This window comes from Anas acuta, chromosome 17, assembly GCF_963932015.1.
Source record: "Anas acuta chromosome 17, bAnaAcu1.1, whole genome shotgun sequence".
NCBI classification, from domain to species: Eukaryota; Metazoa; Chordata; class Aves; order Anseriformes; family Anatidae; genus Anas; species Anas acuta.
Genome location: NC_088995.1, coordinates 4270501 through 4295553, shown reverse-complemented (window position 1 = coordinate 4295553; position 25053 = coordinate 4270501). Strand labels below are relative to the sequence as shown.

General features: G+C 61.4%; 1 protein-coding gene across 3 annotated transcripts in view; it reads left to right on the top strand.

Annotated features, from left to right (window-relative positions):
• Positions 1 to 23330, top strand: part of SCARF2 (scavenger receptor class F member 2) — a 30954-nt gene extending 7624 nt beyond the window's left edge. The window contains exons 1-12 of one of the 3 annotated variants that reach the window (XM_068701179.1): positions 5689 to 6124; positions 11389 to 11447; positions 12314 to 12356; positions 13049 to 13150; positions 13473 to 13992; positions 14107 to 14325; positions 14700 to 14828; positions 16444 to 16547; positions 16618 to 16735; positions 18118 to 18239; positions 21017 to 21169; positions 21327 to 23330. In XM_068701179.1, coding sequence (XP_068557280.1) covers positions 13511 to 13992; positions 14107 to 14325; positions 14700 to 14828; positions 16444 to 16547; positions 16618 to 16735; positions 18118 to 18239; positions 21017 to 21169; positions 21327 to 22537 — 2538 coding nt within the window. In that variant the 5' untranslated portion in view covers positions 5689 to 6124; positions 11389 to 11447; positions 12314 to 12356; positions 13049 to 13150; positions 13473 to 13510 and the 3' untranslated portion in view covers positions 22538 to 23330. Of the gene's footprint in view, positions 1 to 1018; positions 6125 to 11388; positions 11448 to 12313; positions 12357 to 13048; positions 13151 to 13472; positions 13993 to 14106; positions 14326 to 14699; positions 14829 to 16443; positions 16548 to 16617; positions 16736 to 18117; positions 18240 to 21016; positions 21170 to 21326 lie in introns of those variants that run through there. The other 2 variants (XR_011102074.1, XM_068701178.1) reach the window with 2 other exon arrangements.
• Positions 23331 to 25053: the final 1723 nt, after the last annotated feature.

Genomic DNA, 25053 nt, shown 5'->3' with positions numbered 1-25053 from the left:
GCTCACCCTGAGGTCTCTTTGACCTGCTGTGGGGTCTGAAGGGCCGGTGGAGCTGGGCTGTGGGCTGTCACAAGGCTGAAGACGGTTTCTTGTTGCCTGGGCAGAAGTGGTGAAGCCCAGGAGAGGATGGCACTAGCAGAGGAAGGTGCCCTGACCTGGAAAACACTGGGTGCCGCAGGGAGTGTGTAGGGGGGAGACCAACAGGTTTCGAAGCTCCTGCGTGAAAGGGTAACCAGAAGAGCTGTGCTGGGGTGGGATGGATTAGTCCTCTTCCATCGCTGTGTCCGTGCTGGGACAGCTGCACAGGGTTATAGAGAGGGAGGGTGTAGATGAGGACTTTTGAGGTAGAGTCCAGTTGAGTGTCCATGGTGGCAGGATGGGGGAATTCCTCCTTCAGGCCACGAGCTGAAATGGGGCTGCTGGTAAATACTGGTGTGGTGGGAGCCAGAGCTCTTTGCTATGCGGACTGGCTCAGCCGAGGCAAGGCTGGTGGTGGCAGGTCCCCCTGTCAGCCACATGCCCAGACCTTTGTCCTGTACCAGGGCCCCTTCTCTGAGCAGCTGTGCTCCTGCACTGGCCCCACACCACCAGCTCTGGCACCCAGCGTGGGGTTCCCAGCTCCAGCCCAGGGCTTCTCGCATATTCCCTGACACCTGAGGTGACTTTCCCTGCTTCTTTGTGACCCCCGTGCCCCACAGACAGGCCCAGACACAGGCACTCACAGGTCAGGGCTGATCCTCCTTCCCCATCCCAGTCTCTGGAGCAGGGACCCGAGGCCAGGAGAGCAGCAGGAGGCAGGCTGGGCAGTTGTCCAGCGCGGATGCTGCTCTGTCCTGGAGTTCCCCCAGTACGCAGGGCTTGGCTGTGCGTCTGCGGCCTCCTCTGGTCATGCTGGAAAAATGTGTTAACTCGATGTTTCTGCTTGAATGCTTCTTGAATTGGCCCAGCCCTGGCTGCCGGCATTCCCAGGGCTGCCGGTGACCTCAGGGCTCTCCATGATCCCCTTCTCTTCCTCCAGGTCAGGCTGGTTTCCCCGTCTACAAGTACGTGCCCTACGGCCCGGTGGATGAGGTGCTGCCCTACCTGTCCCGCCGAGCCCAGGAGAACAGGGGCTTCATGCAGAGAGCGAACCAGGAGCGGGATCTCCTCTGGAGGGAGTTCAAGCGACGGCTCTTTGCGGGCACCATCTTCAGCCCCAACCCCTGACCCTCCTCCAGCCCCCCAGGACCCAGTGCTGGGCTCAGCTGGTGCCTGGGGATGGGGCTCTCGTGCCTTCGTGTGTAACCACTAACCCACTAACTTCCTCGTTGCTGTTTTTTCTCCCCCTCTGAGGCCTTTGCCTGGGGAGGCGATGTTCTCCTGTTGCTGTTTGAACCCCATCCTCCTTCAGGAGGCCACTACTGTAGGGCTGCCCCAGCGGGCACTGCCCCAAGGGACATCCCCTTTGCTGTCCCAGCACTGGGAGCCCAGGGCGAGCAGATCTTCCCCTCACGGCACATGCTGCTGCTCCCCTGCCAGCCCTTCCCTTCCCTACCAGCCTTGGCCAAGATTGTCCTGGTGTTTTGCCCTCCAAGCACAGGGAAGGCGGAGGTTTGGCCACCAGCTCCATGGCACACATCCAAAGCCCACGGGGCGGCTCAGCTTTCCCCAGCCCTCCCTGGGCCAGAAGAAGGGCCTGAGGATTACCACCAGGCTCCAGCTCTGCAGAAGGTCCAGCAGAGGCTGAATTTAGCAGCATGCAGAGGTGGCTGGGGCACAAGGGGAGCCCTGCTGCCTGCTCACCTGGGGCAAGCCTAAGCTTTTGCCCCATCCTGCTGGGCTGAGCAGAGCCAAAGCTCCCCAAGCTCTCGGTCTCAACCTCTTGCAGCAGCACTGGCCCTGGGGCACACATCCAGAGAGGGAGCAGGAGCCACCGGGTCCCATCCTTGTGCTGCCCCAAACGCTGCGGGGACGCGCGTGGGGCCGGAGCTGTATTGTGGGAAGGGGAAATCCGCACAGCTACTGGACACTGGATTTGTCAGAGAAATGGCAATAATTAAAGCGTGGCTGTTCTTGTTCCTGCCTCTCCTAGAGTCATCCCCAGGGGGAGCTGCGGAACCGAGCGGGAGGGGCTGGCAGCATCCGCGGCAGCACCCGGGGGTCCCCCCTCGCCTCCCTCGCGGTTCCTTCTCTGAAAGCCCAAGGGGTGAAGGGGGATGTTTAGGCTTTTCAGCTACGCTTGCTTATTGCTTTGTCTCCGTTTTTTTATTATTTTTTTATTAATATTATTATTTTTTATTATTTTTTTTAATTTATTTTTTTTTGTCTCCTGGTTTTGCCTTTCTGAGCACCCGGAGGGGCAGGCAGCGTGACTACAGGCTGGGGCAGGGACTCTGGAGCTGCGGGTGTTTAAAAGCAGGGTGCTGGTGCAGGTAGCAGCTGGGCTCCTGGGAAGAGAGGAGACGTGATCCCTGCTCCTGACCACCTCTTTGGCCCCTTCTGCTTGTTGTGGAGCGAACGACTTTTGGGATGCACGAAGAAATGGCTCAAGATGCCAAGACCCAAAGCTCCCTGCACCCTCCGAGCCCAGGGATGCGGGCACAGGGAGCAAAAGTTAACTATTGCAAAAATTAATCATGCAGCTCTGCAGCATGTCTCTGGTGCAGGCTGCTGTCTGCAGGGGTGATGGATGCAGGGATGAGGGGTGCAGGGTGCTGCCTGCTCTCTGCACAAGGTGCTGGATGGCTTTGCAAGCTTGGGTGCCTGTGCAACACCCCAAAGCCCTGTGCTCCCAGCAACCTTTACCTATGCTCAGACAGAAGCAGCAACCACCCCTCTTGTTTCTGGGCACAGTGACCTGGCTAAGCCCTCTCTTTATCTCAGGCTTTCACCAGCCTGCCCAGTTTTAGCCCTTGCTGCTGGAAGCTGAGGGAAGGGGAGGCACAAAAATCACTGGGTATGCCCTAGCCTGTGCTGCAGCCCACTCACTTGCAAGGGTGCTGGCTACAGCAGCAGGGGGAGTTGCGAGGGAGAGAGCTCACATCTGTGCAGAAGCCATCTCAGCAGACTTGCACTCAAATGCCGTGAGTGGTCCAAGCACACGTGAGCAGGGATTTCTTCCAAGAAGCAGAGCCTGGACATGTCCCCGCTGGACAGGGACGGGTGCCTTGTTATCGTATGGCTCCCCTGTGGTCCGCTGTGCAGCTCTTCCTGGTAAAACAGCTGCACAGATTTTTGAAACACGGACAAAACAACATATTTTTCCTTCGTTTTTGTGTTTGGAAATACTACAGCGCTGGAGTTTCTTTCTCTCTTTTGCTGTTTTCCAAAACACAGTTCGATGGGAGGCAAGCACCTGGTAGGGCATTGCCAGCCTGAAGTCGGAAAAAGAAACTGTAAACCGTGCTGTAATGGAAAGCATTGAGATGAGCTTGCAGAGCACCCACACAGCCTGATCTGCTCAAAGGCAGGGGCAAAAACCTCACTGGGACCAGGGGGAGAGCAGCGTTGGTGGAGTGCAGCATGACCCATGGGATGTGCAATCCCCCCATGTCTGCAAAACTCTTCCTGCCCGGTCGGGCAGTATGAGCCAGCCCAGCCCAAGCTGTCCCCAGCACACTGTTAATCCTCCCCCTCCCTGCAGCATCCTCAGGAGCTTCTCCAGCCCCAGGCTCCTGGCCAAGGGACAGGCTTATCCCCCATGCCGAGGTGAGCCACACTGCTGAGAAAAGGGTGGCTTTGGTTAGACCTGGTAAAAATGGAGCAGCACAGGACATTCTGCCTGGAATTGGAGAGAAAGCTCTTCATGGAAGCCAAGTGAAGAGCCAAAAAGTAAACACATCCATGCACGAAGCAACAGCGTGGAAAATGCGTGGCGGTGAGTGTCTCCTTTGGCTTGTCAGGAGCGGGGCCAGGGAGCACCAGCCCCACTCGGCACAGAGCAGAGGTAATGGAGAGAGCAGATAGGAAGGGAATCCCAGCCATGGAAACAGCCGGAGCGAGGCTGAAGCTCCAGGGGGGGCAGGCTGCCAGGGCAGGCAGGGGGCTGCCAAGCCCAGCTTCCTGCTGCAGCACAGCTGGCGGTGCCACGGGCTGGGCTGGGCACGGTAGCAGCCAAGCCTGGGGGGCAGCGTGAGCCCCCCTGCACCCCTCAGGAAGCACGGAGCAGTGTCGGAGCTTCACAAGCTCATCCCTTGGAGCTTCACAAGACAAGGAGAAGTGAATGAGCAGATGGTGCAGCCTCTGTGCCAGTGGCTTCATGGATCCATGCGCCTCTTGACCACCCTTTTCTGGAGCAAGCCCCCCTCCCCAGTCCTTTTTCCCAGACAGGAGGTGATGCTGAGCTCACTCGGTGCAGAGCATTCATCCTGAGGGAGTCCCTTGTGCCTTGGCACGGCCAGACCACTGCTGTCTCAGCACTCCTGCCTGGCCAAGGGGACCAAGTGCCAGGCGGTGCTGGGTGCCACCAGACAGACCCTGCCCGCAGGATGGGGCAGCTGGGGCAGCTGGACATGGTGGCAGAGTCACCCAGGCAAGAGATACTGGAGCCCAGCAACACAGCGTGGGGACGGGAATGGGGGCACGTGAAAGAGGAGAGGGTGGCAAAGAGGGGAGAGGGAGGGATGTGCGATGATCACCAGCCTGTTTGAAAACTAAGGTCTGGGAAGGAAAGTCGGTGGGTCACAGCAGGTAACCACCGGGGAGATGGGAGATAGTTTCTGGACAGATGGATGGAGAGAGCAGGAGGGAGGTGAGTGTTGCTCAGGAATTGTGCCCCCCACGTTTATTGGGATTTAACTGCCTAAGAGCATAGTTTCCACTGGTAAGACCACCGCTGACTTCCCTGTTGGGAACTTCTGTCTGTGTGGACTTGAACAGGACAGAAACCTTCCATGCGCGCCAGTCCCATGAACCACAGACATCAGAGGAGGTTGGTGGCAAGAAACTCTTCATCCACCCTTTGCTTGGTGATTCCCTAATCCTCACCTGAAGGATGCTGCCTGACCCATGCCTTATCTACAGGGGATCCATTCCCTGCGTGGGGAAACCGTGTAGGCGCATGGTCCTGGCACCCAGCTCTGCAGATGTACACAGTCCGTACACCATTACACAGCCCCTCGGACACAACAGCACTCAGCAGGAAACTGATGCAGTGATTAAACCTAAGAAATTGATTTGACTTCCCGGGAAGCTGAGCTCGCAGAGAGCAACAGCACTGCTGGATCACCAAATGATGCCGTGCATCAAGCGTGCTGCTACAACCTGCGTCTGTGCTGCCTTGTGGCAGGTGGCCGGGGTGTTCCCCCATCCATGCCAGGGGTGTAAATGCTACAAGTGCCTGCGTGTCCCCCGGGTTCCTGGTTTTATTCTTGCAGCGGGTTAACGAGTGGCTGCCTAGGCCCTGCAGACACCGCTTGGCTCCCGCGGGACAGCCAAAAAGCTGCCTTGGGGGGGCACTGAGCACCGGGGGCTGTCGGACCCCGGGGACACGGGACCCTGGGGCTGTGCCGGCCCCGGGGGGAGCCAGAGCCGGCCAAAGCTGGACCCCCGGGCCGAACAGGGAGAGGGGCAGAGAACTCCGCAGCCTCTCCCCATCGGAGTCCCCCGCCGCCGGCTCGGCGGAGCTCTCAGCCCGCACCCCCGGCGCCGTCGGGGCGCGGGGCCGGCCCCGGGGCGGTTCTGCCCCGCGGCGGGCGCTGAGAAGGCGGCGGCGGCGGCGGCCCCCGGAGCCTGGCCCGCCGTCAGGGGAACCAATGCGGAATTTCCTGGCTGGCGGCGGGGCCCCTCCTGCCGCCGCCGAGAGGGGCGCGGGGGAGGCGGCGGCGCGGAGCTCGCAGTGAAGCTTCCGCCTGCCCGAGCTGCGGCCAGGGCAGGGCAAGGCAGGGCAGGGCAGGGCAGGGCAGGGCAGGGCGGCACCGGGCACAAGCGTAGCCGGGACATCTCGCCCCCCCCTCCCCAGGGCCGAACCGGGCCGGGCTGGGTCGGGTTCCGCAGCACCGACGGCCATGGAGGCCCGTGGGCTGCGGCCGCTGCGCCGCGCCCGAGCTGGAGCTGGAGCTGCGCTGCTGCTGCTGCTGCTGGTGCTGAGCTGCGGAGCCGCGCAGGAGCTGAGCCCCCGAGGCAGGAACGTCTGCAGGGCCGGCGGGTAGGAGCGGCGGGCGGGGGGGCAGGTGGGGAGGGGGCAGCGGGAACCCCCCCCGAGGGGTAGGGTCGGGCCGCGGGGCGCTGCGGGGCGCTGCGGGGGGACCGCTCCTCTCCGCCGGGCGAGCCCCGGTCCCCGGAGCCTTCCCAAGCTTGCGCCGGGAGGTGGAGGGGAAGGGGCGACGAGCACGGTCCGAGCGCGGAGGGGACGGTTTTGGGTGTCCCGGGGTCGGTTCTGCCGTGGGGAGCCGGTGCTGAGTGTTGCAGGGGGTGGAGAGCACCGCAGGGGGTCCCCACCCCCCGGGCCTGGTGCTGCTGGCAGGATGCGGGATGCTGCGGGCGTCCTGGTGGAGCTGCCCTTTGGTGCTCGGGTTGGGTGCGTTGGCAGCTCCAGGACACTTGGGTTTGGGTTCGGAGGGTGGGTGCCAGCACTGCCTGGCTCTCCCCGGAGGTTGCATCCTGCTTGCTCGGCCACAGGCTGAGTCCTGGGGATGCCACAGCCTCTTCCCCGCTCCCACTGTGCTCCGCATACCGTGGACACCACGGGTCGCTCTACAGAGCATCACCTGGGGCCGAGCTTTGCGGTGCTCGGGCTTGGTGCTGGCCCTAGTAGCAAAGGGGGAAGAGCGCCCAGAGCTGCTCTAGTAGCAAAGGGGGAAGAGCGCCCAGAGCTGCTCCATCCTGCGAGAGGAGCAGGATCCCCAGGCCCTGCCCTTTATGGGGGGCCCCGGCTATAAATGCACCTTTACATCTCGCTCGTGAGGTCAGGCGAGTCCACAAGGAAAACATGTGCTGTGAGCTAGAAGGGGCCGCATAATGGCTCCATTCAGCAGGGCCGCAGGGCGCTGGTGCCCCCTCCTCAGATTACAGGCCGAGTTTCCTAAGGAGGCTTTTTCACGAGCCAGCACGGCCGCAGCTCCCAGCCCCGTGCTGTTATTCAGCAGGGAGATTCGATGGGTCTCTCAGCGGGCCTTCCTCGGGTACCCGTGACCCCTGAGGCCGGTACCCTACAAAACTTGCCCCCAGCAGAGGGGCGGCGAGCAGTGATCCCTGGGTTCCCGGCATCCTGGGGCTGGTGCTCATGTGTGCACAAGCTGTGTGCATCCTCTTCCCCCAGTCTGCAGGACGCAGAGCCAGGGCAGCCTGCAGCACACGATGTCCCCATCCCAACGCAGCTTGGTGGCCCCGGAGACCTGAGGCAGGTGATGCAGGTCCTACCACATACCCGGAGCTGGGAGCAGCGGTTCCAGGCGACGCTTGGAGAGGTGCCCGAGTCAGCCTGCGCACCGAGCCACCGGGTTTTGGTGTCCAATTTTCCCCCCCTCCCCCAGCTCAGCTTTCCTAGGCATTTGAATTCATTCAAGCTGCTGCTTTGACTCCTTGCCACGCGTTTCTCTGGGTGGTTGTGCGAGTGCCGGGCTCTGCCGAGCGTGTCCAGGCACCCCTCTGCGCTGGGGGTTCTACTTCAGCATCTCACTGCAAGCTCCGGAGACCTGGCTAGTGGGTAGCGATTCAAAGAGTCACTTAGGGCAGGAGAAAAGTGTTTTGGAGCGACGTGGTTTTGTGTACCAAATGTGACTGCTCCTCTTAAATTTGAAGCTCTTTTGTAAGCTGTTAACTTTCAGCATGACTCTCCCTGTAGCTTGAGATGCAGGGGTGCAGGGCTGGTGAGAGCAAGCCCTGTGTACATGGAAATTCCTTTACCTTGTCCTCCTCTCTCCAAAACTCTCCTTTGGTTTTTATTTTTTTTTTTAATTTCTTTCTCTATGTGAAGAGTTTCCTTTCGCATAGGCTCCCACAACTGCGCCGAGGCATTACCTGTCTGTGCCTGCACCTCAAGGCCGGTGGTTTCTGGCAGGATCAGGTCAGGGAGCTGCAGGGATGTCCCAGTCCACCGTGGATGAGCCTGTCTAGGGCCTGGCAATGCTGCACAGGGTGGCACCAAGTGGTGGGTAACAGAAAAAGGGGGCTCAGTGTCAGGGTGATGTGCTCCTCCCCAGTTTGGGCAGCGTTGTGCCAGCACTGGTTTGGCTGGGGGAGGTGGCAGTGGTGCTCTGGGCTTTGGGATTTGCAGCTCCTGATCCCTGCTGATGCTCAGCTCGTGCAGGATGCTCAGCCCAAAGCTCAGCACGATGCGGGATGCTCAGTGGGATGCAGCTGTGTCCCAGGGAGCAGGGGCAGCCCTGGCTCTGCCTCCGTCTGCGCTCCTTTTCCTCTGCATCAGTGAAATCCCCGTGAGCCAGCCACATCTCACAGGCAACGTCTTCTTCCTTTTCCCAGCATTTATAGCACTTTGAGGAAAGGAAAAATATAATGAAGCCCAGAGCGCTTGCTTGCTCAGGGCATGTCTGTGCTGGTACGTCAGTTTGGGTCAGAAGCAAGTTTTTAAACAAATTTCTCAGTTGTCCCGCTTTGAGCGGTTGTGGGGCACAGGGACTGAACCCCCTTCAGAGGAGACAAAGCCATGTGGCACATTTCGGAAACACATCCCAATAACCCACAGGTTCAGGTCATCTGCCACCAGCACGGGGCTGGATCCAGTCTGAGGGCTGCACTGGGAGCACCAGATACCCAGTGCCACGTCCCGTCTACCTCTCCTCACCCCGCTGAAACCGTAGGGCTGCGGGTGTGCTGCAGGGTAGCCACGCTTGGAATCAGAGGGACTTTTCGCCCTTTCTCAAGGGAAGAAATAAAACAGAGAGAGAAGGGCTGAAACCGGGCAGCGGGTCCAAGGGCATCCTTGGGGCCAAGCACTGGTCCCGGCACCGTCCTGGCACTCCGTGACCCATCCTTGCTGTGCTGTGCGGGCGAGGGATGCTGACCGTGTGGGGAGGGAACTGGAGCTGTGAAACACGAGCGTATTTATTTGCTGTCGGAGCAGCTGATAAATGAGGGGAGGCTGAGCACGGAGGTGTTGGATACCACGGCCAGGCACAGCGAAGGAGAGATTAGCTATCTGTTAAAGGACAGGCTGTAATCCTGGGTGGGGGGTGCGGGATGGGTTGCGGCTGGCGGGGTCGGGGTCCTGCTCGTGGCAGAGGGAGGCGTCTTCCCTGCTGCTGCCTGGCTTCGGTGTCAGCTCAGGGCGCTGGGGGCTGCCTGGCCAGGGCCCCCCCAGGTGTTTTGGTGCATCCAAGGATGCAGCTGGGTTGCTGGAGGTGCCCAAGTGGCTGCGGGTTCCTGGAGGGCTCCCTGCAGCAGGAGGGGGGAAGCGAGGAGCTTTGGGGTGCGCACGGGGAGGAAGGGGAGGGCAGTGGGGATTCCCCTAGTGGGGAGTTTCCCCTTGTGGACTTGAAACTGTTTTCACTAGAAAAAATCACCAGACACTGGATTTCTAAAGGCAGGGAAGCGTAGGGCAGGACAATCCCTGGTCAGCCCCGCTCCTGTCTATCACAGCACGATGAATTTCAGCCTGTTGTGCTGGAGCAGAGCCCGGTAGCTCGCTCAGGGCCGTCTTGTAGGGAAGAATCTCGCCTCGGGCCCACCCGGTCCCTGGGGAGTTGCTTTGGGTAATGCCCCCACCACCTCTCCTTGCATGCTCAGCCCCGCGCTGCTGCTCCCGCCGGGGGCAGAGACCCTGCTCGAGCCCCGGGGTCCCCGCGGGGAGCGCTGAGCCCGCTGCAATCGCAGCGCCGTGTAATCTCTTTGACGGACTAAATAGATGGAGCTATTTTGGTCTCCAGCTGCAAGGCATTTTTTCCAGGCCCTGAATCATTTTTGTGGTTCCTTTCTGCCTCCTGTCCAATTTTTCAACATCCTCTGCACAAGGCGGACGCGGTGCTCCTGCGTCCGCGTGCGGTGCTGCCCGCGCAGGGCTTGGCGTTGCCTGGCTCGGGGGGGGCTGAGCTCAGCCTCTGCCTTGCGTGGGTTTTGCTGGGGGCTGCCCTCAGCCCCACCAGCCTGGGACAACTCATTCTGGCAGCCAGACGCGGTCCTGTGACTACGCTGGGTTTCGAGCGAATACTTCCTTGCTGTCTCCTCCTCCTCTTCTGCATTTGTTACATATAAAGGGGAAAAAAAAAAAAAAAAAAAGGAAAGAAAAAAAAACCACATTCCAGGCTCTGTCGTTCATTGCTGGACCAACCCGAGCAAAGTTTCCCTCGACTGCAGCGTGCTTTTGGCCTGCTCCTAAACCTCCAGGGTTGCTTCCACCTTCAGCAGGGACTGGGTGGCTCATGCTGAGCGCTGGCCGAGGTGCGTGGGGCTTCCTCCAGGATCGCCCATGTTCCCAGTAACCCCCAGTATGGTGGCCCCTTGCTGGTTCTGGGGACAGGGAGCACCTTTTCCACGTGTCTTCGCTATACCTGAGTTGCATCAGTGTGTACTGCCCACCACGGGAGGCTTGGAAATAGCAGCCCTGGTTTGACTTGAGCCTGCACCTCGGATGGCATCCCTTGCAGACATCTCCGCACCTCCAAGAGGGCTCTGAGCCCCTGTCCCTGCATTGCGTTGGGTCAGGCCTCTGCCAAAAACATTTTAGCTGACGCGGCTGCTGCCTGGTGCTCTGAGACCTGGGGGCACCGGGGGTCTGATATGAGGGCTCTGCACTGGGATACCCAAGGCTCGGGAACCTGTCCCAGCCTCCGTGGAGCAGCTGGCGGTATTGATGGGTTCCTACGTGGGGCTGAGCAAGCAACATTTAGTGATGCTCAGAAAGCTGGCACAGCTGGAGCCCCAGGCTTGCAAGTGCTGCAGGTATCCCCAGCCGTGCCCTGCTGTAATATATCCCCCCCGTGCCGCACACCCCTGGGGAGCCCGGTGCAGAGGGCAGCAGGGTGAACGCAGGCAGTGCTGCTCTGAGGATCTGCCCCCTGTGCTAATCCTAAAACAAGCCATGTTGTAAGAGACTCTCCCAGAGCAAGGAGGTTTGCAGGAGCTCCTCACTTTCCAGCAATGAAACCTGCTGCTGGGGCTGGGTGGGGAGAGGAGCAGTGGCAGAATGGGGGCTGTGGGACCAGGCAGAGCATCCTTCACATCCAAGCACCTCTGGAAGCTTGGCTAGACCCATGGGGCAGAGCTGGTGTTTCTGCCCAGGACCTTTTTCCCAGGTTTGGGGGAGATCTTTTTGTTTGTTTTTAGCTGGCAACATTTGAAGGTGAAGTTTTTGTGCCCCTTGCCAAGCATCTGCACAGCAGAGGACGAGCTGGTGGCTCTCCATGCCTGAAGAGGATGTGGTGGTGTCACCTGCAGGCTGGTGCTCTCATCAGGTTTCCAGGAGGGACAGAGGCTCTCCGGGGGATCCTAATCACTTGTGTTTGCTTCCTGCAGCTCCTCGGTGCTCGTGTGCTGTTCGGGATGGAGGCAACAAGGAAGCGAGTGTTTGATAGGTAAGCCCCAGCATTTTGGCTCGTTAGATGCTGCTGGTCTGCCCGACCTTTGCTGAGTCCTCCTGGCCGTGCCTGGGGGCTCTGGAGCTGTGCAGCGCTCGGAGCCTGCCCCCAGCTCATCTTGTGCCAGCAGGCAGCGAGTGCCCGGCTCCGGGCTGCCCTTGTCCCCGTGGTGCTATCCCCTGGGTGCCGTCCCCCAGCAGGGTCTGCAGGAGCGTTGTCCCCAAGCTGGGGTGCAGCTCTGGGATGCAAGGGTCCACAAAGTGTCCCCAAGGGCTGAGCTGACCATGGAGGGACACTGGACAAGTGGGGCTCCCTCAGGTGCTGGAGCCAGGGCTGCTGGCAGAGGAAGAGGATGAGGTGCAGAGGGTCCCTGCCAGCGCTGGTGCCACCAAGCCCACCAGCTGGGAGCCAGGACCGTGCCTGGCATCACGGCTCCCACCGTGGGCTGTGGTGAGCCTGGCGCAGGGCTGCTGCAAGCCGTCAGCCTTCTGCACCACCGCCACGCAGGAGGTTTGGGGGATGCCGTGTTCTTCCCCGCGGTTTTGGCTGGCCGCAGCACTCCCCCTTTTTGCCCTGGCGCTGCAGTCAGAGCCGTGCATGCTGGCCCAGGGAGGCAGTGGTTTGCAGACCACGTAACCGACTAACTCACCCTGCACGCGCCCCGTAACCGCTCGCTGCATGCGGCCGGTGCCTGCACTTGGCGGACGGGACACAGGGAGAAGGAGATGGGGTCTCCCCGGATGGCAGAGGGAGGACGGTCCCGCAGCAAACTGTCCCCCGCCTCCTCTTCCCCCCTTTTTCCCCTCGACCTGTTCTAACCGTTAGACTCACTTCTCCTAACCTGTTTAATCTGTCTATTTTAGGGTTTTCTATAGTATCCATCACCGTAGGTCTAAGAACTGCCAGGTAAGGCGGATTGTGCGGGTTCTCTGCTCTCCCTCTCCACTGGCTGAGGAAGCTCTGTCAGGGCGATGGGGGTCTCTGCCCATGCCTGCTGGCACGGGGAGACCGCAGCGCATCCTGCCCCTGCCCCCAGCACCCACTCCCCTTGACAGGAGAGGGATTTCTGCAGGCTTTGGGGGGCTGCGGACCTGCCCTGCTGGGGAGCAAGGCACAGGGGTGGCAGTGTCCCCGCTGCAGGCTGCGGGGAGGACGGGGAGGGGGTGTCCTCTGCCGGTGGCTGCCTGCAACCCCCCCAACCCCACATCCCGCATCCCACCTGCAGCAGGCTCTGCTGGGGACGTGGAGCTGGGTGCGGGATGCTGGAGCTGGGCAGCAGCAGGAACGGGGCTGAGCTGGGTGGCAGGAAGCCGGTGGCAGGGATGGAGCTTGAGTACGGTGGCAGGGGGCTGGTGGCATCTTTCTGGTGGTGGCCCCAACCAGCCTGCCCAGCCAGGGCCCTGCTAGGACACTTGGTGCAGTGTCACAGCTCTGCAGCCCTCGGAGTGCCACCACCATGCTGTGCTCCCTGTCCCCTGCTCCACAGGGTAGGGGACAGGGACAGCAGGGGCAAGCCTCGGTGGCACTTGGTGCCTGAGGCCAGCAGGTGCTGTCGCTGTGCCCGTGCCGTGCCCTCACGCGTCCTGTTATCGGTCCAGCCGTCTGCGAAGGAAACTTCACCTGCAAGGAGAATGAGGTGTGCGTGAGACCCGGCGAGTGCCGCTGCCGCCATGGCTACTTCGGGGCCAACTGTGACACCAGTGAGTATCAGCGGCACCGGTGGTGTCACCGGGGGTGGCCCTGGGGACAAAAGAGCTGGATTGTCCTGGGGTGATTGCGGAGCAGAACACGGCACGGGCTGCCAGTGCTCCCGCTGTGCCCTTGCTGGTCCCCCCCTGGCTGTGTGCCCAGGGCAGCGTCCCTTTGGGTGGGTGACACCCGAAATGCACTGGGAGGTGAGGGGATGGTGGCCAGGAGATGCTGTTCAGGATGGGGCCCCGTGGCAGGGTTTGTCCCGCGGCTGCGCAGGGCTGTGCACTGCAGCCGAGGCTGACGACTCCGCTGTCTGTGCGCTGCTCGCAGAGTGTCCCCGGCAGTTTTGGGGCCCTGACTGCAAGGAGATGTGCAGCTGCCACCCCAACGGGCAGTGCGAGGACGTGACGGGCCAGTGCACCTGCAACCCCAACCGCTGGGGCCCCAAGTGTGAGAACGTCTGCCTCTGCAAGCACGGCAAGTGCGACCAGAAGACGGGCAAGTGCACCTGCGAGCCGAACTGGTGGGGCCCCCAGTGCTCCAGCTCCTGCTACTGCAGCCACAACTCCCAGTGCGACCAGCAGACCGGGAACTGCCTGTGCCAACCGGGCTGGTGGGGCCGCGGCTGCAACAACCAGTGCTCCTGCAACAACTCGCCCTGCGAGCAGTTCACGGGGCGCTGCCAGTGCCGGGAGCGGACGTTCGGGCCCCGCTGCGACCGCTACTGCCAGTGCTACAAGGGGAAATGCAACCAGGTGGATGGGACCTGCACGTGCGAGCCGGGGTACCGGGGCAAATACTGCCGTGAGCCCTGCCCTGCTGGTTTCTATGGCCAAGGCTGCCGGCGGCGGTGAGTTTTGGGACCCCGCTGGTCCGGGGAGGGGTGGAAAGGGGGGTTTTGGGGTGCCCCAAGGTGCCCTGGGGGTGCTGCATGCCGTGATGGAGTCTCCCTTGGCCGTTGCAGCTGTGGGCAGTGCAAGAGCCTGCAGCCCTGCACCGTGGCGGATGGGCGCTGCCTGACCTGCGAGGCAGGGTGGAACGGCACCAAGTGCGACCAGCCCTGCTCAGCTGGCTTCTACGGGGAGGGCTGCGAGAAGGTCTGTCCCCCCTGCAAGGATGGCCACACCTGCAACCACATCAATGGCAAGTGCTCGCACTGCAACCCCGGCTGGATCGGTGACCGGTGAGTGCCAGGCGGCGGAGTCGGTCCTCACCGGGTGCTGGCATCGTGCTGGAGCAGCACGAGCATCCCCGCTGCTCCCTGCGTGGGGATATGGGGTGGGCAGGCAGGTCTGTGCAGCCAGGAGGGGGTGGCAAGGGTGGGAGCCTGCTGGCACGGCCGTGGGACCACAGGAAGCCTGTGGTGACCCCACCTAAAAGTGGCTCTGAAGCTTTCGTGGAGTCTCTTTGCCCAGGGTTGGGTCTGGGGCTGACGTCTCACCTCCTTGCACGGAGCAGGCAGGGTGGTGTGGGGTGGCCATGCTGTGGGACACGGGGGGGAGGCCGCAAGAAACCCCACTCCCTGAAGCTCCAGCTGCCTGCCCTCGCCACCCCTAGGTGCGAAACCAAGTGCCGCAATGGGACGTACGGGGAGAACTGCGCCTTCGTCTGCAGCGACTGCGTCAACGGCGAGTGCCACTTCGAGACGGGCAGGTGCCTGTGCCGCGCCGGATCCCATGGCACGTAGTAAGTGAGCTGCAGCCCCTGCCTCGGTGCAGCAAGCACGGAGCGTGTTCTTGCTGAGCTGTGGTATCGGCACGGGAAAGCTGCAGTTTGGGAAGCAAAACAGAAATGCTGCCTGAAAAGGCAAGGAGTGTGTCCTCACCATGAAGGGAGGGTGCTAAAGGAAAGGTTGCTGAGACACCTGTGGTGTGCACAAAGTCTACCTGCTCTGCATCATTCCTAGAGGTGTCTGGACCCTCTTGGAAAAAAAAATAGCCTCCTGTGCTTTCCCAAAATCTTTTAGTCTGGGGCAGAAATGTGGATCCAGCTGGGCTGCCCTGGAAATATCCCTTCACCCATCGCCGTGTCCTGCCCCGTGGCTGCTGCGGCGGAACAGCTGCTGGGAGCATCTGCGGGGGCTCAGCGCCCGTTCCAAACGCTGCAGGCACGAGGCTCGGCTGGGGCAGCGCTTTGAAAGTTGGAGTAGCATGAAATGGGCTGAGCTGCATGAAGTGTGAGCGGGCTGGAGCGTGGCTTCTGCCACCTGGGAACAGCTGGCGATGGGGTCGGTGCCCAGCGGTGCCAGCAGCCTGCCCGAAATCGCCCTGGTGCCACAGTGCGGCGCCTGTCCCACCAGCCGTGGGGTCATCTCGGTGCCTTGCAGCCACATGGCTGGGCTCGGCTGATTATTTTTTTTAATTATTTATTTTATTCTGAACATGCTTTGTTCGAAAAGGATGCCTAGAGCCAAGTATGATAGGAGGGGAGAGAAGGAAAAAAATAAAACGAGATATAAAACACCTTGCGCTGTCATTGTCCCCAGAGCTCTGGGGGCAGAATGCAGGTCAGGAGGGGTCCCATGGGTCCCACCCTGCCGGAGATCTACGTGGCACCCCAAGCCCTGGCTCTGTCAGTGTGTGCCCAGCTTGTATTTTCTGTGCTCAAGCCCCGCTGTCTGTGGGAAGGCGCCTACACCTGTGTGTGCTCCTCACCTTGGTGAGAGCCCCCGAGGAGGCTGCTTTGCACAAGGAGGTTTGATGCCGACCCGGGAGGGTTCACCCTGGTGAGGCAGAAGCCGTGGCTCTTTGCTCAGACCGATCAGTTGTTTTCCTTTCTGTAAATAAAGCGAGCTGGGAGCTTTCCAAGCTCGTGGGCTGCGGGGGAAGGGCTCCGAGCCGCACATGCTCTGGGGCAGCACGGGGCGGCCCGCAGGGTGCCACGGCCACGTCACCGCAGAGCTGAGCTGGAAAAACCTGGCACGGGATGCTCGGGGCTGCTTCAGGGCTGCTGGGCTGGTGTCGGATGTGACCGAGGGGTTAGGGACACTTCTATAACCGCTGTGCCATGAGCCTCGTTGCAAAGCCTTGTAAAGCACACAGGGATGGGGAGGACTCTTTGGCCATGTGGAGAGCAGAGGCAGCGAGAGCAAACCCGGGGACACGCCAAGGTGGCTGTGATGCACCGGGGTCCTGACACAGTGGGGATCACAGGGTCCCCAGGGGGATTCCGTGTTGGAGCAGCCCGGAGTGGTGCCCCCCACTTTTCCCAGAGCCCGAGGGTTTAGGATAGAGAGAGGAAGGGAGCATCCCCGGGATGCTGCACCTGCAGTGCGCTCACTCACTCCGTGCCCTCTCCCCAGCTGTAACCTCACCTGCCCGCTCGGCCACTACGGAGCCAACTGTGCCGAAGCCTGCAGCTGCCACGACGGCACGTGTGACCCTCTGACGGGCGCCTGCCACATGGGTGAGTGCCGGTGGGTGCGGGTGGCTGGACCCCCGGGCAGCTCCCGGCTGAGCCTGCTCCTGTCTTGCAGAGGCCAACCAGCGGATGGGGGTGATCGGGGCAGGGGCCCTCCTGGCGCTGCTGCTCATCCTCCTGCTCTCGCTGCTCTGCTGCTGCTGTGTCTGCCGCAAGAAGGATGAAGCCCGCGGGTGAGTGTTGGGATGCGGGCAGCACGGGGTCCCGGTGCTGTTCCTTCTGGTCTTCATGGTGAACCCTGAGTGGGTGCGGAGGTGCAGGACCCTGGCAGCAGCTCCTGAGGTGCCCACGGCATCCCCCAGAGCGTTTCTTCAATTCCTTTGGTGTGCCAGCATTGGCTGTTTTGTTTTGTTTTGTTTTTTTTGTGAGTGGATGCTGGCAGGCAAAGGGAAAAATGGGAAGGAAAACCCAGGCTGGTTTCCCGTCCTCGTGAGGATAGGGAGAAGAAAGCATGGGGTGGGGGCAGGAGGACCCCCTTCCCTGCGCTCCTGGGGTGGCCCCTGGCTTTGTGTCCCACTCACTTCACTGAGATCCCCCTGAGTGTCTGAGGGTTAGAGCCACCCTGCAAAGGGAAACCCAGAATCCCAGACATCAACCTCCCGGGTGGTCCACGGGGTGAAGCCAGCCCCCCAGTCCCTGCTACAGGGGCAGGGATGGGAACAGGGATGGGCACTTTTTGGGGAGAAGGTTTGCACCGCTGGGCAAGGGAGGAGGGGGTTCAGGGAGCTCCTTCAGCAGCAAGAAAGCCTCCCCTGGTGCTGCCAGCCACTGCACGGGATTTTTCCGGAAAGCCTCAGCTTGCAGCTGTGCCAGCTCAACTCCAGCCTGGCACATCTGGTTTGGAGAGCCTGCGGGCTGCGTGTCATTACGCCGCAGATAAAAGCAGCCACTTCACAACTGCAGCAAGCAATACTTGGAGAAGTATTGCATGGGAAGTGGCTCCAAATAGTTTTCTCTCCCCATGCGGGGTGCCGGACCCCGTTTGGTGACTGCCGTGTCCTGTCCCCGAGCAGCCCACGGTGGCGGTGCCGCAGAGGACAGCGGTGGCCGGGTCCTGCAGCAGGGAGACAGCACAGGTTGAGTGGCGTTGACACGCTGAGCCTCTTGCTCCTGTGGCTGCAGATAATTGCTTGGGAGCTCATCCCCGAGAGGCTTCAAAACCAGAGAGCAAATAAAGAGAAGCCACGTGTTTGCTTGGGGTTGGGATTATTTTTTTTAATTATTTTTTTTTTTAAGCATTAATCATCTAATTCCGAGCCTTGTCTGGGAGCTTGCGGGTGTTTCAGGCAGGGTCTGGCCGTGCCACAAGGCTGCACCAGGCTTCAGCCACTTGAGCAAAATCTCTCCAAAGCAAAACCAACAGGGACTGCGCTCCTGGGCTCCCCTGCTGCATCTCTCCCTCTCAGTCCTGTCTCTTCCCCAAAACCCCTTTCCATTTCCAGCATCCCCGAGCTCCTGATTCAATGAGTGGCTCAGTGATTGATGCCCTCCTGCCCTGTGCAGCCAGCAGCTGGTGTCTCACTGTGCCTGATGGGGCTGTTGCGTTGTCTTGCAGAGCAAATCAGGACCCGGCAGCAGCCAAGAAGCCGCCGAGACGCCTGTGTGGGCGCTTCAGCCGGATCAGCATGAAGCTCCCGCGCATCCCCCTGCGCCGCCAGAAGTTGCCCAAGGTTGTAGGTAGGGAGCTGAGGGGCTGCAGGGACACCGGGATCCCCAGGAGGGCTGCAGGGCTTGGGGTGAAGCTGCCTGTCCCTGGCTGTGCTGAGGGTCCCTGCCACGCTGCAGGGCACTGGGTACCCCGAGGTTCAGTCCTTCCCTCTCAGTCTTTGGCTGCTGGATCCCAAGGTGGGATCCGGGTGTCTTTGCTTGCCGAGGGATGGTGCCTGGAGCTCTGCTGAGCTGTTTTGTGCATTTTTAGTTTCCCGCGTTGAGGAATGATCCGTGTTGCAGTAAAAAACCCCCGTCTGCATTTTCAATCCTAACCCACCCCAGTTTTGCGAGGGGCTGAAGCACCCCACGGTGGAGCAGCTGCCCCCCAAGGCGCAGGGGGCTGGCAGGGAGATGTCCTCCATCCTGGAGAAGTTTCCCCCCTTCTCTGCAAGCTGAGCCAAAGCTGCTGCAGGTCTGCAGCGTGGCTGGATTCCTTCCCTCCCTGGGATGCAGCAGAGCCCTACCCTGGAGCGGAGCGTGCTGAGGCCGGGGAAACATCCCTGCTGCAACCAAAACAGGGGCTGTGTTTGTGGAAGGGGCCAGGCAGGGCTCGGAGGAGGACAGAGGGGTCTGTGTGCGCGGGGCTCAATGGGGCTGTGTGCGCGTTTCCTGCAGCCGCCCCGTGGCACCTGGCTCCCACCCAGCTGCCCTGTGTAAACAGGGAGCCCGGCGGCCCCCATCCCTCATAGTTCAGCCTCGGCCTCCCTGACGGAGGAGTCTGCACTGGGAGATGCTCGTGAGGCTCGCTGATCCCACGAGGTGTCGATGCTGACAGCTCCTGGTCCCTCCGGTGCTCAGCCCTGGGTGTCTCTAGACCCTGCTCGGCATGGGGAGCCCTGGGTGAGGCAGCTGGTGGCATCTGCATGTGGTGGCATGGGACTGGCCTCAGGGATGCCGCAGTTTGGTGGCACGTCTCCCCATGTCCTCAGCATCCATCCCAGTGGGAAGCACAAGGCGGGGGGGTCCATGAGGCTCGGGTGCCAGCCCTTGCATGCATCGGTGCAAGGACCTGGGGTGCCAGCAGTGCCCACACCGCGTCTCAAGGCTCCAGGGAGCCCTCACATGGGGCCTCTCGTGGCTTTGTCTCCATCCTGAGATCTAACAGCACGGCCCCAAATGCATTTAGGGCTGATACGACTTCTCGTTCAGAAGGCAGCGGGTGCAGGTGACGTGGGGCAGGACTCGTGCCGCAGGTGGCATCAACGCTCCGGTCCTGCTGCCAGGCTCATGGAGGCGTTGGTGAGCAAACGGGCTCCTTGTTGGCCTGCAAGAAGTGAATGGATTTCTGCAGCTCCTGTCAGCCCCTGATTTATCAGCCAAGTTTCCCCAAGCCAGATGCCAGAGCAGAGCAGGAAACGCTGTCCCCAGGGGCATCGCACAGCGCAGCAGCCGCCTGCGCTCCCGGCTGGTACCAGCACCACTGCACCCTGCTGTGCATCCCTGGGCTGCACCCGGGGCAGCGTGGCATTCCTGCCGAGGGGAAATGAGCCTTGGCCAGACCCGACCCTGCTCCAAAGGCGTGCTCTGGTGGTGTTTTTTCACGCTGATGGGCTTTCCCAGAGGCCAGGCGGGAGCCCCCAGCTGAGCTCTCAATTGCTGCTGGTGCTCGGGGAGAGCCTCCCTTTCCTTTGGCCGTATCCTCTGCCTCATCCAAGTCCTGGAGATGCCTCGTGGCCATGAGTCCCAGCGACTTGTCACGCCTTCTCTCAGGAAGCATTGTGCTTCATCTGTTTCCAACGGTCTGCTTTTAATTTTCCCTTTTTGGTTTTTATTACAAGGAAAGTCATGTCGGAGCTGCTGCTTCCCCCTCTCTCGGCCATTTGCTCTTTAAATACCACTGCTGCTTTTGCTCTGGCACAACTGCTCTGAAGTTTCTCTCTGCTGCTGCTTCCTCCTCCATCCCCTTATGCAGCCGGGGCTCGGTGCCCTGTCCAGCCACGCTGGCACTGAGCAGGCGTTGGCGAGTGGCTCAGCCCCTGCTGCATCCATGTCAGTCCCCTTCCAGTTTTATTCCCCCTTATGCTCACCTCTGCTACCCTCTTTCTTACTTGCACGGTGGCGGAGGATGAGTAGGATGGCTCTCTGGGATGCACGTGGGGAGTGTGGCCCGTTCATATCATGGCTCATCCCCCCTGTTTGTCTGTCCTGCACTTACCCATCTGCTATTTTGCTGCATCTTTGTTCTTCTCCGAGAGCCAGAGCCCCAGGGGTGTCGCAGTGACCAGAGGTGATGCCGAAGCGTCTGGGTCAGGGCGCAGGGCGTGCAGGGAGGCACCGTGGGGCTTGCTGTTTGCGTTGGCAGGGCAAAAAATCTCACCCTCAAGGATTTATACTGACTTTTTTTTTTTTTTTTTTGGTGAAAATACTTAAATGCGATCGATGAGAAATAACAGCTGCTTCCCAGACTGGAAAACTCACGTTCACAGAAATGGGAACCCCCGCAGTTAACCCTGGCAGCTCGGTTCTGTCCCCAGGAAGGGGACAGTGCCCCTGAGCATTGTATAGCGAGGCTGCCCATGGTCACTTGTCCCCGAGCACGGAGGATATTTGTCACTGCCCTTGCAGGGAGCTTGGCCGCAGTGTGGGCACTCTGCTGGGACCCCCTGAAGGCGAGGCCGTCCCTGTGCCTGGGAAGCCATCCCCATCATCCTGCCGGGACCCCAATTCCCATGGTTAAATCGAGGGTGGAGCAGGGCTGGGGTGTGTTAGGGCAGGCACTGACAGCTGGTTCCCTGCCCTTGCAGTGGCTCACCACGACCTGGAGAACACCCTGAACTGCAGCTTCATCGAGCCACCCTCGGTGGTGGAGCAGCCCTCCCCGTCCTGGTCCTCCCGCGGCTCCTTCTCCTCATTCGACACTACAGACGAGGGGCCGGTGTACTGCGTCCCCCATGAAGGTGAGCAGAGGGGCACGGCGCTTCCGTGGGTGCTTTGGGGCCAGCTCCAACCCCACCGCGGGGAGATGAGGGAGGGGAGGTGGCACCGTGCCTGGAGAGGGCTGTGCGCTCCTCGGGCGCGTCCTCGCGTGACGCTTTCTGTGCTCTCCTCCCACAGAGAGCGTGGGTGACAGCAGGGACCGGGGGACGTCCTCCAGCCCTGGAGAGAAGCTGGTGGCCCCAGGCGGCGGGGAAGAGGCAGGCGAGTACACCTTCCTGAAGGAGACTGGCTCCGTCAAAGCCTTCCAGGCTGACAGCAGCGAAATGCCCCTGCTCAAGTCCTCGGACAGCGAGCGCTCATCCTGCGGGTCGGGCTCAGCCAGTGCCGCCCTCTACGCCAGGGTCGCCCGCCTCTCCAAGCAGTCCAAGGAGGAGGAAGAAATGGCAGCGGAGCCCAGGGGGGGCCCCGGGAAGCCACCGTCCCCGGAGAGAACCAAGCCCCGTCCCCCCGACCCATCCACCAAGCCCAAGGTGTCCTGGATCCACGGCCGGTACAACTCCAACCAGTCCAACTCGCTGCCGGCACCCGGCAGGTCCCCGGAGCAAGCAGCCACGCTGCCCAGCAGCCCCGAGCACAGCCAGGGCTTGGCCAAGAGGAAGAGGAGCCCCAGCGAGACGTCAGCCTGCGCGCACAGCAAAACGGAGGAGAAGGGCAGCACACGCAGCAAGGAGAGAACGCAGAAGCACCCCAAGGAGCCCGGGGTCCCCGAAGGCAAAGCCGGCCTCACCGTGGAGCCCCAGTCCCCCTCCAAGCCCAAGCAGAGGAGCAAGGCCAACGCGGAGCAGATGGAGAACATCAACGGGGCGGTGCAGAACGCCTTCAAAAAGATGGGCGGCTTCCACCCAGAGCGGCGCAGCGGGGAGGCTCCCCGCAGCCCCGGTGCCGGCAAGCCGCGCTCTGAGACCCTCCATCCCCACCTGGCCTCCGAGGCAGCCACGCTGCTGGCCGCCCAGCTGAAGGAAAAGACTCAGAGCCTCAACAAGGGGGAGGGCAGCGCCCGGCCCAACGGGGTGGGTGCCCAGCGGGAGAAGCCCACCCCGCCGCAGAAAGCCAAGCGCTCAGCAGCTGCTGGCAGCCAGAAGGCCAGCAAGCCCCTGCTGCCCACCTCGCCCAACCTGCAGAAACTGATCCCCACTGCGGCCGAGCCAGCGGCCGGGGAGCCCAGGAGGGCAGAGAAGCAAAACCCCGTTAGCAGCCAGGACCCGGCTCCCCAGAGCGAGCAAGCAGCCAAGAAGACGCCCATTAAAAAGCCTCCCAGGAAGAAGAGCCGAGAAGCCACCCTGGAGCCGCCCAAAGCAGCCGCGGTGCCCGCTCAGACGGTGCAGTAACGGGGAGCCTGGCACCCCGGCCCCATGCCAGCCTGCCCCACACCGGGCGTGCTTGGGCAGGAGGAAGGACGTCTGCAGGCACCTGGGGGCCTGGACTGGAGAGGGGGCACCGCAAGAGCCGCCCAGCCTCCTCTTTCCCCCATCTCATCCCTCATCCTCCTTTTCCCTTAATCCCATCTCCTCCCCTGCCCCGGTACCCGCCCTGTGCCCTGCTCCCCACTCCCCAGGCAGGGGCAGGAGCTGGGGGCTCCCCCCCACCCCCTTTTTGTTAGCAGTATTATCGATCGCATAAGCAGCGCTTGTTGTACTAGACGTGCCCATGGTATATTCTGCAGTAACGGAGCCACTCGCTTCCCACGGCCCCGCTCGGGGCCGTCGGTCCCTGCCGTGGTGGGGGCGAGGGGATGAGCAGGGCCGGGGCCGTGCCCCCCAACATCCTCGCCCCGTGCCCAGGCTGCTCGCACATCCCCGCGCTGCCGCTTCAGCTTCTCCGCGCCTGGAGGCGCAGCCCCCGGTGCCGCTGCCCCCCTCCCCGGTGCCGCCGTCCCTCCTCCACGCTGCTCCTGGCGCGGGGTCGAGCTGGTTTCGACCGATGTCCCCCCCCGGCCCTGGGGCTGCCTCTGCCAGGAGCAGCCAGCAGGTAAGCACTATTTATGGCCAGAGCCAGACGCCGCGCTCAGGGAGGCCGTCACGGCTCACGGGGGCCCAGCCAGCAGAGCCGAGCGGATGAGTTTGGTACGACAGAGCCTGGCATCTCTGCAGAGCGCTTTTCTAATAAAGTGTATTTCTACCACGCCTGGGTGCCGTCTCTCCGTGCCCCAGGCTGCCCACGGGCTGGGCGTTGCCTGGCCTCGCTCGGGTGCTCAGGACCCCGTGGTCCTAAGCAGGGCACGGTGGGGAGAGGGGAGGACCTGGTCCTAGCAGGGGGTTCTCTTTGCAAAAGAGCCCCCGGTGCCCGGTGCCTCTGCAGCTCTTTGCTGCAGCTGCTTTTGCAGGCTCAGCCTTTGTTGTGAGCTTATGTCCCACAACAGAGACCAGTTTTGGGGACAGAATAATTGGCACCCTGCAGGTGCCATCCACCTTGTAGTCAGACTTTCTCCGGCGAAGGCAGGGTTGGACACTGGGGCTCGGGAGAGCTCTGGCCACTGCACGCTGCCTGTGCTCTGTGTTGCTGTCTGGCTCCTTTGGGGCAATGTCTCCTCACCATCCAGCAGCTTCCAGCCTCAGCAGGAGCCTCCCCTGCCCATCAGGCTGCAGCCTTGCTCGTCTGCCTGGCTCTGCCTGGTGTCACGAGAAATAAAAGCAGGTCTCTTGCTCCGTGGGGCAACTTCGGGCACAAAGGATCCACGACCAGGCTGGTGGCCCTCCTCTGAGCCTCTCCAGCTCCTTCACATCCCACCTGAACTTGATCCACATCCAGACCCCACTGAGGTGCAGCTTTGCGGGGAGGACACAGCAGCTTTTGCCCGTGCCTTTCCCGACTGCTTCGCCACCCTCAGGAGCCAAGAACAAGCTGTTCAGCCCAGCATCTGCAGCCCCCAAGTTCTTCGTAGGGTCCCTCCAGCTCAGATGGGTCAGGCTCACCTCAAACCTGCACCCCAGGCCCTGGAGATCATCAGCAGTGCGATGGATGTGGCGCCGCCACACCTCGGCATCACCAAGGGCTGATTTTTCTGCAGAATGTGACTCTGAGTCCCTTTTCCAAGCATCTGCTGGGGCCTGCAGACTCTCCTCCCACTCCTGCTCCTGGGTTATCGCTAGCAGACAGCTCCACGTGATACACAGTGCCGTGTGGAGCTTGTTTTATGGTTTTCAGACTCTGTTGATTTGTGGACCCCTAAACAATTTCCCCTGCAGCTGTGATCCCCACTAAAAAGTTCATCCTTAGCATAAATAAACTTGTTTATTTAACCTCATCCCACCACTCTCTTAGACATACATAAGGCTTTGACCTCAAGGAAAGGAACAGCTGAATTCCATCACAAGAGGAAGCTGGAACACGGGACAATAACATGGAATAATGGAATAAAAAAGTAACCGAGCCTTCCGCTCTCCCAAGACCAAGCATCTCCTGCAGCCACCTTCCCTGACAGACCAGCCAGAGGTTTTGGGTGTCAGTGTCACATCTGGGGCAAACACGGATGAAGAGAGGCTGTGGATATGGCCAGGAGGAGCTCCTGGGATGGTGCAGAAAGTGCCCAGCAGCCACCAGCCACCGCCTGCAGCAGAAGTGATGAGCGTGGTGCTGAGCCCAGGGTGGTGGGCCACTCCTGTAGCGCATGGCACGCAGGAGCCTGGTGCCCCACGGCTGTCCTAGAGCAGAGGCAGGGGCAACAAAAACCCACCAGCAGCACCAGGCGATGTGGTCCAAGCGCGGGGCGACCCCCGGCCCTCCTCTCCTCCGCCAGCGCTGTGAAATCGGTGTTCTTCCCACTTCATCCCACTTTCCAAAACTGAAAGAGGAGTCGTTGGGTTGGAAAACAGCGCATTTGTTTTGGCTTGGCCAGAGAGCAGCA